The following is a 17,984-nucleotide window of genomic DNA, read 5'->3' on the forward strand; positions in this document are numbered from 1 at the left end:
GCGGCAGGTGGAAGCGAGCGCGCGCTGGCCAGGACTTCGCACACACAGAAAGCACACACAACCTTGGGGGCTTCACTTGCCAGATTCGGGCCCTTCTGCCCTCACGGATCTTACTTCCTGCGTTGGCGCCCCTTCTTGGGCGGGCTTTCGGCCTGGAAGACAGAAAGCGTTCCTTTCTGTCCAGTACCCGGAGCTGGAGAAGCAGAGAGGGTGAGGAGGTAATGATGGCTCGATTGTACTGCCTTCAGAAGGTGCTGTCCACGTAGAAGACTGTAGAGGGACGAGGAACCAAGACTTCACTGAACAGAGGCCTGGGTCTCCAGCGTCCCTCCCAGATTTGGGAGAACCACATGGAGGAAGGTGGGGGTAACTGAAAACCTTTTCTGCCTGCAGAAAGAATTGGGATCCTGTGGATTTTGAGCAGGGAAGGTTCTCTAGAATTCAAAGTGGGTGGGGAATGGGCATACCACAGTCAGGGGCCCTGCTCCAAAGGGAGTGAAGAAGTTTGGGGCTCAGGCTTCTAGGCAAACTCCGCTGGTGTCTTACAGACCCGGGAAACCATCAGACCCTTCTCAGACCCCATAAACTTCGGGTAGACGGTTTTGCCGTGTAAATGTTCTGGCTTCCGGGGCTCGTGATTGATCGCTTGTGGAGTCCCGCTCCCTCTCTGCTAGGGGGCGGACCTGGCCTTTCTCTCAGGCGATACGGGGTGGCGCAGTCTCCTTTGGAACGCAAGTGCACGTTTTTGTCGGGGCGGCAGCCAGTCTCGAGGAGGTGTTCTCACTAGAGCACTTAGGGGCGCCTTCGAGTGAGGCTTCAGCACCACAGACAGCGGTCCGACGGCCTGGTCCAGGGCGCTGCAAGCAGGGGAACCCGGATCCCCTATCTTGAAAGTCGCAACCTGAATTCTATCCTCGTCCCTGCACGCCCTTTTAGGTTCCAGACTGTCTTAGAGTGCCATCAAACCCAAGGAGAAAAGCCTAATTTGACCAATCAGGGATGGCCCCCAAGAGGGCCAATTGAGGGAAGATGCCTTCGAGATTGAGCCAATGGAAGTGCGAGCAACCGAGAGCGCGGCCACGCGGATGGAAAGGGAAGACCAAACGTAATGGCCCGCGCAGTCGGGGCGGTGGCGATGCGGGTCCCGGGCTGGCCCTATTTGGATTTGCCTGGGCGACCTCGCTGCCTACCCCGGGCACCCCGACCGATGGCTTGTTCCCCGCCGCATGTTCCTCCTGGCTCCTGTCGGATCGGAAACTGTGCTCGTGCCGGGAAGGCTACTTCTGGGCGCGCAGACCCGGCTGCAGTTCCCATGGAAACTGCTGGCTCCCGGTTGTGCGGGGATAGCGAAGGGGGCTGAGCTTCGCGGGGAGGCTCGCGGGGGCGGCCCCAGCAGCCGGACTCGCTCATCCTCGCCGACTCATCCATCCCCGGCTGGGGTAGCTCCCAGTCCGAAGAATAAAATGAGGCCTAGATGCGGCCCCGCCCCCACGAACTGGTGAGCAACCGGCGGGGCCAATCTGCGCGTGGCGCCACAGGGCTCCCCCGGGCACGTGCCCCGGCTCGCGGCTGCGGTCCCCGGAGTCACGTGGCTGCGGCCACCGGGGCCCACGCGGCTTGCGCGCCACCTGGCGGCCTCGTGGCCTGGAATCGCTCCCCATCCCTCTCCCTGACGGCCCGCATTGAGGAGGCGGCCGCCTCAGCATCCTCCTCTGGGAAATGGGGCCAAGGCAGCCGCCCTGCCGCTGCCAAATCCCTCCCCACCCCCCGCGGTTTCCTGTTTCAGGAACACGCCGAGCCCAGTTCTACCTCGGGGCTTTGGCACTAGCTGTTCCTTCCACTGGGCATTTGCCTCCTCCGGCTTCCTTCAGGGATGGAACCTTTATCATTCTGGTTAAATGCCACCACCCTAGAGAGCCCTCCAACGCCCCCGGACCACCAACCTAAACAGCAGCCCCAGAAACTAATTATCATTCTACTTTCTGCGCGGCGCTTGTCACAGATGTTGATGTTTAACTTAGGGGTTTACTGAACATCTCCCCAACTGGTCCCTGAGCACTCCGAGTGAGGAATAAGTGTTCTCTGATGGAATTAAGAGAGGGAGTCAGATCCCGAGTCCTGAGAGATGTTCAATAGCTTCCAGGGCCCCAACATTCCATCCCCGACCTTGTCAGAGGAGGGAGTGGACAGGCCTGCCAGGCCCAGGTAGCCGAGGCAGAGCGGAGGTTGACAGGAAAGTGTGCTGTCTGCTTCCGCCTTGTTCAGGAAAGGACCACGCTGGAGACAGAGAGGGGCCCGCCCGCCTTCCCCCAATAATCAAGCCTAGGGAAGAACATCTTTCTTGCTCTTTAATCTCGCTCTTCTCTCTTGACACAGTTCCAGCAGTGCAACCCTAGGGGCCAGCTCCAGAAATCGGGCGGGGGTGGGGGACCTGCCCCGGGGGTCCAGCCCTAGAGCGGAGCAGGGGCGCCTCCTTCCGGCCCGCGGTCCGGGCGGCCCCCGGCGGATGTCCCGGCCCTGACAGGCCCGGGCATGGTGTCCAATCGGACGAATAAATAGGGGCGTTCAGCGGTCGGGGCCGATCAGGCGGGCTTGTGGTCCGGGTGGCTTTTGAGCGTGTGGAACTTGACGCTGTCCAGCTTCTCGAAGCGCTTCCCGCAGCGCTCACACGTGAAGTTGTACTGCACCTCGGCCGTGTGCTTCTTCATGTGCCAGTTGAGCGATGCGCGCTGTCGGCACTGGTAGCCACAGATCTCGCACCTGGGGGAGAGCCCGCAGGAGGCACGGGGCAGGGGTCAGAATGGGCGGGGGGGGGGCGGGGCGGGGGTCAGAGTGGGCGGGGCCGAAGAGCAGTACCGGGGAGGGGTCACCTCGCATCGGGGATGGGGCCCAACCACTAGGGCGGGGCCGGCCCAGAAAGGGGCGGTACCACCTGGGGGATACTCTGGAAACCCCAGAGGCAACGCTGGGGGCGTCACCCGCCTTAGGCACTGCCCTGGGCGGGTCCGGGCCCGGATGCCCTTCCTCCCAGCCCCTCGCCGGAAGCCCGTCACTCACTGCAGAGGCGTCTCGCCTGTGTGCGTGCGCCGGTGTACCTCCAGGTGGTTCTTCCTCTTAAAGGACTTGCCGCAGGTTTCGCAGGTGAATTCACGGACACCTGAAGAAGACTATGATAACTAAGGCAGCTAAAATGAAGCGCAGCTACATCCTCACAGGAGGTTCGGAGGCTGCCTAGGAAGGCGATTGGGCAGAGCAAAGAATCTGAACTCGGATCCCTGAGGGAAACAGGACGCAAACTGCCAAGCCAGAGTGGGCCTGAGTTTGACCCAAATATTTCACCTATTGGGGCGATTTCACATAAAAATCTAAAGTTCCGGCTTCTCGAAAAGTCTGAAGCCGTGCCCTCCCACTGGGCACGTGGGGAGGCACCAGCGCTCCCCACGAACTTATATGCTATGACCTGGGTCAGGAAGGCGCTTGAGGCAGACGGAACAGAAATCCTGTCTCAAGTCCACTTCCCTACCCTGGGGTGGTTCAGTGTTCCTGCTCAGTCCTGAAACAGCTCCCACATGAGCATTGCTTGCAGAAGTGGGGAGCCCAGAGGCTAAGCTAGGGACAAGGCAGCCAGCCCCTGCCCAGCTACACATGCCTCATAATAGCAGGTGTCCTTGCGGCCATGCAGCTCCAGCTTACTGACCACTGGGGACGTGCTCAGTGAACTGCTTTACTTCCACCATCTCACACCAGCCCTTGCGGTGGACGTGGAGGAGGCTCTGAGAGAGGCAGCCCCAGGCCCAGGTTGCACCCTGCTCCCAGCCCTGGCTTCCAGGCCCAGGGCCCCCTGCCTGCAGCTCAAGCTGCCAACCCGGCCCTGGGCCTGACCTGAGTGAATGATCATGTGCCGCCGCAGGTGGTTGGATAAATAGAACTTCTTGCCGCAGCCAGGATGAGGGCACACTTTGGTCTTCCCTTTCCGATGCACGAGGTTGACGTGGTTCTGGGGGTGAGAGGGGCAGGAGTGGGTGCCACGGGCCCACCTGGGAGCTCTGCAGGGTGGGGACAGATGGGGGCCGGCTGGGGCTTGCCCCTGCCCTTGGGAGGGACTCCCAGACCCAAGCTGGGGCCCAGGGGCACAACTGGGATCAAAGAGCAGCTTAACCAGGCACCTGCTCCAGCCAGACTCTGGGCTGGGGCATCGGTCAGCCTCATCAGAACCATGTCAGAACCACGGGAAGGGGCTGCCACTAGCCCAGCTTGTGGATAGGGAAACTGAGGCTCTGGAGGCTTAGTGGTTGGGTCTTGTCTTACAGGTGGGCAGTGACAGGGCTAGGACTGGAGTCCAGGGCTGTCAGCCTCATAGTGACTCTTTCTGTGCTGTTGAGCTGCCCCCAGAGCCTGGAGCAGGCAGCCCCCAAGTCATTCATTCCTTTGTTCTTTCTTTAACTCACTGGCACAACCGCTCCAGTGTGCAGCACCAGGCCTGGCACACAGACGGGGCTCAATACGTGCTTAATGAAAACATGACTTGGCAAATTCCAAGTTCTCTTGGAGCCATGTCCTGCGCCAGGAGTGGGGTTGTGATGGAACCCTGTCTCTGCTCTCAGGGCACCCTCTCCAGACCCCAGGGGGCACACTGCAGGCATGTCCTGGTAGTGCAGTGAGTGACAGGGGTGAGGAGGGAAGTAGGGTGGGCTTCCTGGCAGAGGGGCACACAGAGTTAAGCTTGGAGAGAAGGCACCCTGAGCTGACAGGGTGGCCTGGGCAGAGCGGGGAGAGTTCAGGTGCTGGAAGAAGGGGAGTATGGGGAGCCCCTAGGGCCAGGCAGGATACAGGGTGTGCAGAGGCAGTGGCTGGCCAGAGGAGCAGGATGGGCAGGGCTGGAGGACAGGAGGGGAAGGCACAGAGGCGATGCCTGCCTCTCTGTGGTGAGGCTGAGACCGGCTGGGGCAGGGTAGGTGCGTGCGAGACAGGCCAGTGGTGCCTGGAGGCCTTGCCCCATGAGCCACAGTGCCCAGATGCCTTGCACAGGCAGCCCCGCTGGGCCTATCTGGGTGGGGGGCTCACCTGGAAGCTGCTGAGGGCCACATAGACCTGGCTGCAGCCCTCGTAGGGGCAGTGGAACATCTCCAGCAGGCCATCAGCATCCATCACCCGCGACCTCTTGCTCCGCCGCCTCCTAGAGGGAAAGGGGCCTGTGGCGTCGGTGCTCCCGCACCAGGAGCCGCTCCTAGTCCCTGCCTCCGCCCGCCTGGCACCCACTTCTCGGGCTCCTTGGGGATCTCGTAGATAATGGCGGACATGTCGCTGCCCTCTAGCTCCTCCCCGTCGGCCTCGGCCTCAGGCTCAGCGCTCTCAGGCACCGTCGCAGCCAGCTCGGCCATCTCGGGGGCCACCAGCTCCTCCTTCTCCTCCTTCTTGAGCACGCACAGGTCCTCCTTCTCTACGGGGATGGACACAGAGTGAGTGCCCACGGGGACTAAGGCTGTTGAGAAGCTCATTCTGGGGTCACTCCTCGCCCTCCCCTCGCCAGGTCCCAATGTGCCCCCCCTTCCAGCCCCTGGACTGGAATGGCTCCCCCAGACCTTTCTTGGTCTCAATGCCTGTCATGGCAGCAGGGTCCATGGTACTGGGCGGGCCACCCTCCGGCTCTGTCTGTGTGTAGGCAGCCACGCCCTCCATCATGGCACAGGGCACCTCATCGCCAAGGCCCCCTCCGGGAGCACTGTTGCTGGCTGCCATGTTGAGGTGGATGCCCTCGGCCGTGAGGGCGTCGTAGCCGGGGCCAGCGATGATGATCACCTGCGACCCGGGCACCATGCCTGGCATGGGACAGCTGGCCACCACCTCGCCCAGTGCCTCCTGGGGCACGTTCTCAAAGAGGGTGCCAGGGCCCGGGCCCACTTGTACAGGCACGGGCACGCACACCACTGTCTCCAGGGCCTCTGGCCCGCTGCTGGCCGGGTTGGGGCATAGCGGGGTGCCCTGCTCGGCCAGGCTCTCCACGTGGTGGACGTCGAAGGGGATGTGCATGCCCTCCTGTGTGATGAGCCCACTGCTGCCCGCTGGGCTGGTGGGCGTGACTGCCGCCGTGGCCACTGTCGCCTTGGTTGGCTGGCCCTCGGGGGGCTCCTCGGAGTCAGAGCCAGAGCCGGAACTGGACGAGTCAGAGCTGCCGGCCACCAGGCCATTGCCCACTGTGGTGACAGAGGAGAGGGGATGGTTACAACAGTGTACAACGGCAGCAGCTGGTTTTTGTTGGAAGCCCGCCTGCCCCAGGGGTTGGGCACTGCGACTCCCCTGTAAGAGTGGTCAGCTCAGTCCCATATCCTCCACTGTTGCCCTGCACTTTGGGATACTCCCCTGCCTCAGCCCCCAGACCCACACTCAGGCTTCCTGGCTCCTCCCTGGTGGCTCCTTCTCAGCCTTTTCTGTTCTTATGGGCCTGACAAGCTCTCGCTGGGGCTTAGCCTCAGCTCTCCACTCACCCCAGCGTATTGGTCGGGCTGGCCGCGTTAAACACCGCCCTCCTCCTGGACACCAGCCAGTCCAACAATTGGATTCAGTTCTGTCACCATCTGTCCAGAGACCGTGTCTGACCCCGTACGTTAAAGAACTCAGTCCCACAAGACTGCCCCCACTTCAGATACCAGTCACAAGTCCCAGATTACCCATACTTTCGGCTATAAAGTGGAGGCTCCGGCAGACCTCTGCTCAGTTTCAATAATTTGCTAGAACAACTCACAGAACTCAAGAAAGTGATCTGCTTCTGATTACAGTTTTATTATAAAGGATACATCTCAGCATTTGCCCGATGGAAGAAAAACGCAGGGCAAGGTAATTATGTGTGCACGTGTGGGGCCCGTTATGGAGCTGCAAGGCTCTCTACAGACACACCAGTCTCCCAGCACCTCAACATGTCCACCAACCTGGAAGCTCTCAGAACCTCACTGTTTAAGAGTTTTAAAAACTTTATGTATTTATTTATTGGCTGCGCTGCAGGGCGTGCAGGATCTTAGTTCCCTGACCAGGGATGGAACTTGCGCCCCCTGCAGTAGAAGCACAGAGTCTCAACCACTGCTGCTGCTGCTGCTGCTGCTGCTAAGTCACTTCAGTCGTGTCCGACTCGGTGTGACCCCAGAGATGGCAGCCCACCAGGCCCCGCTGTCCCTGGGATTCTCTAGGCAAGAACTGCACTGCCAGGGAATTCCCAAAAGTTTTTATAAGGAAATGGCTACCCACTCCAGTATTCTTGCCTGGAGAATCCCATGGATGGAGGAGCCTGGCGGGCTACAGTCCATGGGGTCACAAAGAGTCGGACACGACTGAGTGAATTTCACTTTCTCCAGCCCCCATCTGCTTCTGGGGGTTGGGGGTGGGGCTGAGAGCTGCCACCGGTGACCGGCTCTCATCCTAAAGCTTTCTAGGGGCTCCTCCCTGAGTCACTTCACTGGACTGTTCCCCAGGTGTGCAGAATGTGGGATCTTAATTCCTCAACCAAGGATCAAACTCATGCCCTCTGCAGTGGGATCAGAGTCCTAACCACTAGACTGCCAGGGAATTCCCCAGCAATAAAGTATGTTTAAATTAAGGAATGTACCTTTATTTTCCCCTGCAATGCTATCGCACACTTAACAGATCACAATTTAGTGTAAACATAACTTTTACATGCACTGGGAAACCAAAAAGCTCATGGGTCTCCCTTTATTTCGATATTTGCTTTATTGAGGTGGTCTGGAATGAAAGCTGCAATGTCGCCTAGGTCTGCCTGCATCTATTTTTATTATAGTGCCATCTCTTCCCATGGCCTGGTGCCTCCGGTGGACAGTTCTCACCCGAACCTCCTGTGGAGGTGCAGACTGTCACACCTCACTGCGTCCTCCACTGCTCTCTCTGGCGTGTGTGGGGGTCTTATGGGCGTCTCAGACTCTGGTTTGAATCTCCCCTCAGAGAAAGGTTCAAAGACATCCCTATCTAAGCTGGTGGCAGCTATGCCCGTCCGATTGCTCAGGCCAAAGTCCTGGGGCTCTTCTTGACTTCTCCCTTTCACACCCACTTCCAATCTGTCAGCAAAACCTGTTGGCCCTGCTTCCAAAATACATCCCCGGGCAGGCAGCTTCTCCTACCCCCACCCTGCAAATCCTGGGGAGAGTCCCACCAGCCCAGAACATGCACTTCTTTCTAATGGGTGCCCCTGCTCCCATCCTTGTCCCCCACCAAGTCTGTCTTGTCCTCAGGGGTCAGAGGGAGCCTGTGAACACCTGCTTAGGTCATCTCCCTTTCTAAGAATCTGCTCATTGCTTCCTGTGGAAAGAGACAGGCCAGCTGCTCACCGAACAACCCCCCGCCCCGTGTGCCCCGCTCCCCCGTCTCTTCCTCCTGACACCTGGTGGACTACATGTCCCAGCAGCCTTTGCTGTTAGGTGTGGCAATACAGCTGAGTCCCAGTGGAACAAGAGTGGAAGTGAGCTGTGTCAGGTCACAGGAGGTGGGGTGCATTTGTGTCAGCCTCTGGCCTTACCTCAGTTAATGCCCTTCCCAACTGACTTGGCATACCAGCCAAACTCTTCCATGACCACAAAGCCCGCAATCTGCCCCCATCACCTCCTCTCCAGCCCCACTGACCTCCTTTCCATACCTGGAGATGATGCTGGGCAGGTTTCTGCCTCAGGACCTTTGCACTGGCCACTTGCTCTGCCAAATCCTCTTTCTGCAGATGCCTGCGTGGGCTTCTCCCTCACCTCCATCACAACCTTCCTCAAGTGGTATTTCTTCAGGGATGCTTTGGACCACTTTGTTTCAAATTGCACCCTTTTCTCTCCTGTTTTTTCCCCAATACTTGCCACCTTCCACTTCACTCTAGGTTTTACTTGTTTATCTTATTACTTGTCTGCTTCCCTAGACCATAAACTCCACAAAGATGGGGGTCCCTGTGCACAGGGTACCAGCTGATTGGTCCACGTTGAGCTCAAGTTTGTAAGAATGAGGGAATCCAAGACCAAGGCTGTGAGGAAGTCCAAGGGGGCTGGGCATCCTACCCAGGCATTTGGTACTAATGTCCACACGTAGGAAGAAACTGGGGACTGGGCAAATGAATGACTGTCCCTTCAGCTACTCACTCGAGACACAGCTGGGTTATACTGTCTGGGTACTACATATCACATCTACAGTCCTAGAGGGTCACGTGGAGAATACAGGCTCTGGAGGGGGATCTCAGTGCCCACTCCTCCACCTGTGTAAAGTGGGGGTGCCTGCTAACCTCTCTGGGCCTGGGGCTAACTTGGTACCCACCCAGGGGGTGTTTGGGGGTATTTAAATGAGTAAATAGGACAGTAGGGCTTATGGTAAGCACCTCATCAGTGTTTCCCATCATAGTTATTATAGAATAATAATATTCCGCCACCCATCCTTGATTCATCCCTAGGGAGCAGCAGGGGTAGGGTGGGGAGGGATTGCCCCTCCTTTTTTTTTTAAATAAATATTTATTTATTTGGCTGCACTGGGTCTTAGTTGCAGTACTCAGGATCTTTAGTTGCAGCATGTAGGAGCTAGTTCCCTCACCAGCAATTGAACCCAGGTCCCCAGCATTGGTAGCGAGGAAGTCTTAGGTGCTGGACCACCAGGGAAGTCCCGATTGCCCCTCCTTCTAACACTCTGTAATCTTTAGGGTGGACTGAACCCTGTGGCTCCACCCTGGAGTGGGGGCAGCTTCCTAGAGAATTGGGGCCTGGCCAGGGCGTGTGCCTGGATCCCCAGTGACAATGTCCAGCTGCTAAGCAGACACTGGACTTCTTGCCAGTTAATAACAACATTAATGACAGAACTGGCCGTGCACCCACCAGCATCCTGTGGTCCTGGTGGGAGGTCTGCCCTTGGCAGAGAGCTGGTAAGGGTGCTGTTGAGGGGCCAGGGCTGGCACAGGGACACAGCCACTCCCTCCCTGTCCCCCGCTGCCAGCGCTCACAACAGACCTGGGCAATTGCTCCCAGCATTCACTCCTGAGAGCCCAGACCCAGAAGCCACTGGTGTCACAGTTGGGCTGGGCCATCAAGGGATCCTTCTGGGTACCACCCCCAACCCAGCCAGACACAGAGCCAGATGGGCCAGTCACGTGACTCCCAGGAGCTTTGGTTTCCTCAACTCTAATGACGGGGCAGTGGGGAGGGTCCAGGGTGGTTCAGGGCAGGGCCTGGCATCAGGAGGACAAGATGGCCATGAGGCTGGCTGCTCTCTGGGAGCCTGGCTGACACACCATGGGACAGCCGTTGGCCGGGGTGCCCACCCGGAACACCTCTCGCCCACGGCTTCCCCTTGGCCAGCTGGGACGCCACCTGCTCAGAGATGCCTGCCAGCCCTGGTTGCTGACCCCACCCTCAGCTCCAGCAGGGTGCCTGGCAGTGGGCCCCAGGTTTCTTCTGGTGCCAAGCCCCTGAGGCAGGTGGGCAGCCCCTCACCACCCACAACGTCTCCTCTGCTCCCCCACCAGAGCCAACGGGGCCCTCCTAGTCCTGAGCAGGCCACTGGCTCACGTGTGTGTATGTGTGCGTGCATGCATGCGATGTGGGATGGCAGGTGAAGGACTGGGGCAGTGAGAGATGAGCATGCGGGGCCAGTGGTTGGGGAGGGATAAAGGGATGAAAAGGGGAGTGAGATGGAGGAGAGACAGTGGGGGGTAGAGGAAAAAGGCATGAGATGATGTGGGGGGCAGAAAGAGTAAGGACGAAATACAGAAAGATAGGAGGGGGAAGTGGGTCTCTGGTCTTCTTGACCAGAGAAAAGTCAAGAGCAGAGAATGGGGCACAGGGAGAAGGAGAACAGGCTGCAGGGAGGGCAAGAGGATGAGGTTCCTGAGAAAGAGGCGGAGGAAGTAAAGGAGAACAAAGAGGCCAGGAGAGGCCCAGCACCTGCCAGGCTCTCCAGCCACTGAGCTGGGTTCCTGGATCCCAGCCCTGCCTGCCCCTGACCTCGGGCACACTGCGTCACGCCCTGGTGGTCCCTTCGCAGAATGGGGACCAGCTCTCCGGCTCTGTAAGGACTCAAGGACGGCAAGATCACGCAACGTCAGGGCCGTGTTACTTGCTGTGAGGTCTGTGATGCTGGCCTGATGCTGACAGGGCCCCAGACCCCGCAGGCCATGGTGCGCCCTCCCTGCTCCCCCAGCAGACCCACCTTTGTCACTCTCTGGGTCCGAGTCGCTGAGCGGCTTCAGTGGGGAGTGCAGGTCTTGGAAGTAGCGGTGCCCAGCTTCACACTGCCACACAGCCGTGGTGTACAGGCCAAAGGTGGGGTCCAGCTCAGCCAGGTGCGGCTCGTAGGGGCAGCGGTGCTTGTGGTCCTCATACCAGATCACCACGTTCTTCAGGCAGTTCACATTGCGTCGCCGCCCTGCACACACAGGCCCAGGGCAGTGTGAGGGGCAGTGCTTGCCCCCCAACCCCACCCAGCAGCGGGGCCCCCAGAACCATCCTCAGCCTTACGGCTCCCCAGAGGTTAAGACACCCTCCTGAGTCCTGTCCGGGCCTGTCCCCAGTACACAGATGAGGAAACTGAGGCTCAGAAACGTGAGGACTGCCCTGGAGACAACAGAGGCTAGCCAGGGACTGTCCCCACTGTTGGGGTCGAGTCCTACGCACGACAAAGCCTGGTGCCCGGCAGGTGTGCAGCTGTCCGCTGCCGCTTACAGTTAGGATCGTCCTCGTCAGCTCGGCGTCTCCCACCTGCCCAGCTCAGTCGCTGCACTCTGCTCTCCCAGCTTTCACCTCTGCCCCTACCCACCACGGTCGACAGAAGGCGCCTCTGAACACTTGGGCCAAGTCAACACCCTTCTCTGCTCAGAATTTACCAGGGCTCCCATCTCACCGGGGGTAAAAGCCAAAGACCTCCCCGAGGTTTCCCAAGCCCTGCATGTCCTGCCCCGTCACCTCCCACCATCACCTCCTCCCACTGCTCCCTTGATCACACCACTCTAGGCTCAGGGCCTCCTCCCAGATCCTCACCTACAGAAGTACGGTCTGGCCTTAGGGCCTCTGCAAGGGTTCTGCCCTCCTCCTCCAGACACCTGCCCTGCCCCTCGCCCTTGGAGCCAGACTGCCTGGGCTAAAATCCCAGCTCTGCCACTTCCAGTAAGTGGCTCAGCTTCTCTGAACCTCAGTTTCCCCTTCTGGGCCGGGGGAGGATAATGGTCCCCACTTCCTAAGGGCTGCCGGAGGCAGGGAGTGACGACATCCATAGGACCCATGACAGGTAATGCTACCTAAGATTCCTGTGATGATCCTAGTCCTGCAGCTGATGGGGAGGAAGGTGTGCCCTTGACTTTCCAGGCTGGGGGATGAAGAGGGAGGGGGTCTAGGAAAGGTCCTGGGGGCTAGGGGTGGTGCTGGGGCCACCAACCCAGTGATGATCATGGGGTACCACCAGCAGCCACCTCTCCTGCCCAGCACTTGCCTCCTTATCTCCTCTGGGATTGAGAGTCATGGTCTTAGCTCAGCTTCTGCGTCTGACCATGAGAAGGGGAAGGGGAGGGGCTCATTGACATCAGACAGATGTCCCTGCACCACACCTGCTGGACGTGGCCTAAGACCCACTGCCCCACGGCTCGGGGTCTTGGCCAGGGGGTTGGGAGGAGCTCCAGCCTCTGTTCCAACAGCCCACACCCAGCTCCCCTCGAGCCTGGCACACCACACGCCCTGTAGGCTGGGGCACAAACAGTTCCCTCTGCTCTGCCTGGCTCCTCCCCGGCTGACTCCCACGCACTGGGCAGGAGAGCAGAGGAGCGGACGGGACCCCTTGGGAGATGCACGGACCTGGGTTTGCAGTCTGCCTGGCCACTTTCTGGCTGTGCAGCCTGGGGCAGTGACTCAGCCTTTCTGGGTCAGATGGGGGCAATGAGAGCACTCTCGCTGGGCACAGCACTGGTTCAGGTTGCCTCCGACCCTTCCTGGCCCCACTCCCACCCAAGCCCCAGGCTGGGTCAGGCATCTCCTCTGGGCCTCCTGGTGCCCCTACATCCCCACTCCAGGCCTGCTTGGCCTGCCCTCCACCCCTCATCTTTCCTGTGAGACTATGGGCTCTGGGAGGCCAGGGCTGAGTCTGCCCCATCTCACATGGTGCCTGGCATGCGTGGGCCCTCCATAAACCATCTGCGAGGGAGGGAGGGTGGGAACCAGCCACAAAGCCACTTACTCCCATCACCACCCCCACCCTGGCTACAGCCCCACTTACTTTTCTTCCGCTTTGGCTTTTTGGGGACTTGCTCCCAAGGCTTCCTGTAACAGAGAGAGGAGGCAGTGGGGAGTGACCCTGGGGACTGATGATGGTGAGACCCTAATCCTGCTCATGTGAGGCAGCATGGGAGCTTCTGCTTCCTGGGCCTGGCCTGCTGTCCATGGCGGCTTCACTTGGGCTCTGCTGCCCTGGCGTGGGGTCTACCATCATCACCCACCTCACAGAGTGGGAAACTGAGGCCCTCAGCGTGAGGCCGCCCGCCCAGGGTCCCCAGACTGGGGAGCAGACGTATCAAGGGTGAGTTTATCTGGGGGGTCTTACCTAATCAGGGGAGACTTTAAAAGTGCACTGCTGGTTCAGCGTTGAGGACTCTGCCTGCCGGTGCAGGAGACACGGGTTTGAAACCTGGTCTGGGAAGATCCCACATGCCGTGGAGCAAATAAGCCTGTGGCCACAACTACTGAGCCTGTGCTCTAGAGCCTGGGAGCCGCAACTACTGAGCCCATGTGCTGCAACTACTGAAGCCTGCGCACTCTGGAGTCTGTACTCTGCAACAAGAGAGGCCACTGCAGTGAGAAGAGAGCAGTCCCCACTCTCCGCAACGAGAGAGAAGCCCTCGAAGCAACGAAGACCCGGCATGGCCAAAAGTAAAGGAGCAAAACTAATAACAATAATAAATGCACTGCTGAAGCCACAGACTGGAGACAGAGAGCAAGGGGGCCTGAAGCGAGACTGGAGAAAAGAGCAAGGGGGCCTGTGAGGGGCCAGGACCTGAAAATGGCCCAGCAAGACTGCAGGAACCCCAGCCGTACAGCCCCGAGGAAATGGATTCTGCCAAAGCTCTGAGCAAGTTTAGAAGCAGGTCTCTCCCTGGGTGAGCCTCTAGGCGACAATGGCATATCAGGCTGATACCTTGATTTCAGCCTTGAGACCCTGAGCTGAGGATCCAGCTACAATGTGCCAGACACCTGACCTGCAGAAATGTGAGATCATAAATCTGTGTACTTTTAAAGCCACTGAGTCTGTAGTCAGTTGCTACCCAATAGCACCATCATAGACTTGACCTCAGACTTCCCCATCCAAGGTCCTGAACATTCTGCCCCTGAGGCTGGACCAGAGTCCTGGGGAGACGGTCAGGCCCTAATGGCCTGCTCGACGAAAAGGTCCTGCCCAAAGGCCATGCCACTGTGTCCACCTGCCTCCAGAGCTTTCCCCCGCCCTGCCTGGGTCCCCACACTGACTGTGTGCCCCAGTGGGCCATGGCCTGGAGGAGCCCAAAGGCAAGGGGGGCCCATGGTCTACTATGCCAGGATGGCCACCAGATCTGCCAAGCAGATTCCTGACCCCACGTGGGTCTCCCAGCTGCAGTCCAGCACAGATTCCGAGATGCTTTAGAGCCATCTCTCCTGGACTGGCCCAGGTCTCCCTCCACCTTCCTGCCACCATGCTTCAGGGTCTGCCCACCTGATTCAGACTGCTTCTCTGCTCTTCCTCATCTAAACCATAGCAGCAGGCTCTGGGACTGTGGGCGAGCAACCCTGCCTCCCTGTGCCTCAGTTTACCAATCTGTAGTGGGGATCATGACAGTACCTTCTTCATGGGGTTGGCACGACATTATAGGCATTGTAAAGAGCCTGGTAATTATTCACTCAGCAAATGGTGATAATGATCACATTGTTATTTAATCGCTCAGTCGTGTCCAATTCTTTTGCAACCCCATGGACTCTAGCCCGCCAGGCTCCTCTGTCCATGGGATTTCCCAGGCAAGAATACTGGAGTGGGTTGCCATTTCCTCCTCCAGGGGATTGAACCCAAGTCTCCTGCATTGCCGGTGGATTCTTTACCACTGAGCCACCTGGGAAGCCCAATGATGACCATTATGATTCTCAATATTGTCACAGAGCCAAGACCTGAGACACTGGTCTCCTTACTGTGGCTGGGACCACCCTCTTGCCACAAATATCCTGACAGCTGGGCTAGGGTCTCTCTTCAGCTCCAATGCCAACCCTCTCTGACCCTTGTCCAGCCTGATGACAAGTCTCAGCTCCCATACTCCATGTCTGGTCCCAGGACAGCTCCTCTGGGCTCCTCTACCCCTCCTGTCCAGGCTCTGCCCAGGAATCCGTGCCCATGCCCCATCCCAGGAGCCTCTATGCCCTCCCATGGCCCCACCTCCCCTCCAAGGGGCCAGACTGATTGCCTCAATTCTCACCCAAACCCAAATCTAAACACCCAAGACCACTTCCACCCATTCATAGCCTCACCATGGTTGGGGTGCTGGGAACTTCACTTCGTGGTGGAGACAGGCTTGGTGTCACTCAGACCGTAGTTCAAGTCTCATCTTTGCTACTGACTGTCTATGTAATCCAGAGAAGGCAATGGCACCCCACTCCAGTACTCTTGCCTGGAAAATCCCATGGATGGAGGAGCCTGGCGGGCTATAGTCCATGGGGTCGCTAAGAGTAGGACACGACTGAGCAACTTCACTTTCACTTTTCACTTTCATGCATTGGAGAAGGAAATGGCAACCCACTCCACTGTTCTTGCCTTGAAAATCCCAAGGACGGGGGAGCCTGGTGGGCTGCCGTCTATGGGGTCAAACAGAGTCGGACACGACTGAAGCGACTTAGCAGCAGCAGCCTATGTAATCTCAAGCAGGTTTTGTCCCCTCTGGGCCTCAGTTTTCTTATCTGTGAAGTGGGGATAACTGCAGTGCCTCCCACACAGAATTGCCATGCAGGTTAAAAGAAGAATTTCCCTGAGTGTATTTTCTGGATTACTCACGTATTGTGCCCTGAGGCCAGGTTTTGCCACACCACACACAGCGTGGGGTGTCTCAGTGCCCCTGCCCCAGTCCTGCAGGGCCACATAGCTGCAGCTCAGACAAGCTTCTGGAAACATCACTTTCAGCTTAGGAACCTCCAGGGGCTCCCTCTGGCCAGTGGTTCTCAGCTCCAGCTATACAGCTTCAGCTCTTCATAAAAAATATAGGATCTGCAACTCCACCCAGACTAACTGAATCAGAAACTCCAATAGTTGTGACACTGGCCTGAAGTTGTATAAGCTCCTAGCATTTCTTGCCCTGCTGTTTGTTGGGCATATAAGCCAGCCTGCTACCCTGGGGAAGGAGTGGGTATAATTCAGCAGGTTCTGGTTGATTCCTGATCCCCAGAATCTCCTCTGAGAGAAATGTGTTGAATGCATACAAGTGAAATCCAGGGCAGATTAGGGTTTTGTTGCAGCATTGCTTGCGATAGGAAACATTGTACCAGCTAATATCCGGACAGCTCACCATGTGCCGGGCACTGTTCTAAGCATTTGGGTGTAATTTAACTCATTTAATCATCACATCAACCTATAAGGCAGAAAGAGAAAAATTCCTTCCTTACAGGTCATTTTTAAGACCAAGGTTCCATAAAGACCTCTGCCCTCCACCTGAGGAGCTAACTTGGGGTTTCCTCTTCACCCGAGTCTCCCTAGGCAGAGGTGTTCCCCAAGAGCCAAGAGGTTGCAGGATTGTAAGGGGTCCTCTGGGAGTGTGCGGCCTTGGTTTCTGGGAGTGGACCCCATGCAATGCCAGGTGGGTCACTGGAACCTCAGGACGGTTAGGGAGGCCTGGGATGTTCAGCCACAGCCCCAGGCTACACTGTGGAGGTTTAAGGGGATGAGGCCTTTGAGGTTCCTGGGGCCAGTGAAGACCTCAGAACCGTGAGGCTTCGGGTAGGCGGGGCCGACCCTGCAGAGACTGGGCCGTTAGAAAGCTTGGAGGTGGGTCCCATACCAGGATTGGGCAGCCATAGCCCTAGGGGGCGGGGCCAAGGGCCCAGGAGGCGGGTCGAGAGGATGGATACACCCTAGGATTGGGCAGTCGGAGCGACGGGAGGTGGGGCCGCGAGCCAGGCGCGTCCCAGGACCTGCAGTCGGAGACCCAGGCCGGCCGCCGGGGCGCCGGGCGGGGCTCACAGGTGCCATGGGCGGGGCCTGGGGGCAAGTGGGGCGGGGCCAGGCTCAGCGGGGGATGGGGGCGTCTCCTCCCTCACTCCCTCCCACCCTCACGCCGGGCCCCCTCACCCGTGGCGGCCGCTACGCTGGCCGCGCTCCAGCGAGATGAGGTAGGCAGCGAGCTTGGCGTCGCTCCAGCCGCTGCGGCGCCGCAGGTCCACCCAGGGCCCGTGCGCCTCGCCCAGGTACACGCGCCTCACGTCGTACTTCTTCCGGGACTCGAGCCGCCGCCGGGCCCGGTCCGACTCCGTGAGCCGCGGCCGGCCCCGCGCCTTGCGGCCCGCAGCGCTCTCCTCGGCGGCCGCCTCCCCGCCTGCGCCCGCCTCAGCCTCCGCCTCCGCCTCGGGCTCCGGCGCCCGCTCCGCCATCCCCCCCTCCCTGGTTACCAGCCTCCCCCGTTGTTAGGAGCCCGGCCGGAAGTGGCGCGCATGTTCCGCGCCGGCGGGAAATTTCTGATGGACTCTCACTGCCCCACGGCGTCAAAAGGAGACCGAGAGCAGAAGCTGCGCATGCGCAACAAACGCTTGCACCAACTCCCTCTTCTTAATCCCTTCTGTTAAACTTTTGAGTAAACAAGAGGCGGAAGGGGTAGTTGAAGGTATGAGGCTGATCGGGGAGGAAACAGCGAAGAGAACCCATAGACCCCCAGGGGGTAGGGGATTCTTCCTCTGTACCTTTATCCTGAATTCATTGCGGGGATGACAGGAAGCTGTCAGTTTGGGTAAGCCCTTGAAAAGGTATGACATCAAGCATTAAAGGGG

At 58.8% G+C, this 17,984-nt stretch overlaps 1 protein-coding gene across 1 annotated transcript; it reads right to left on the reverse strand.

The window, feature by feature from the left end:
- Positions 1 to 1,825: 1,825 nt before the first annotated feature.
- Positions 1,826 to 17,883, reverse strand: ZNF653 (zinc finger protein 653). The gene is made up of 9 exons (XM_055545347.1): positions 17,293 to 17,883; positions 13,219 to 13,262; positions 11,167 to 11,382; positions 5,583 to 6,194; positions 5,260 to 5,440; positions 5,065 to 5,176; positions 3,883 to 3,997; positions 3,058 to 3,157; positions 1,826 to 2,760 (listed from the first exon to the last, which is right to left on the reverse strand). The coding sequence occupies exons 1-9, from the start codon at positions 17,589 to 17,591 to the stop codon at positions 2,583 to 2,585; spliced, it is 1,857 nt and encodes a 618-aa protein (XP_055401322.1). The 5' UTR covers positions 17,592 to 17,883; the 3' UTR covers positions 1,826 to 2,582.
- Between the last annotated feature and the right edge of the window lie 101 nt (positions 17,884 to 17,984).

This window comes from Bubalus kerabau, chromosome 1 (assembly GCF_029407905.1).
Source record: "Bubalus kerabau isolate K-KA32 ecotype Philippines breed swamp buffalo chromosome 1, PCC_UOA_SB_1v2, whole genome shotgun sequence".
Lineage (NCBI taxonomy): Eukaryota > Metazoa > Chordata > Mammalia > Artiodactyla > Bovidae > Bubalus > Bubalus kerabau.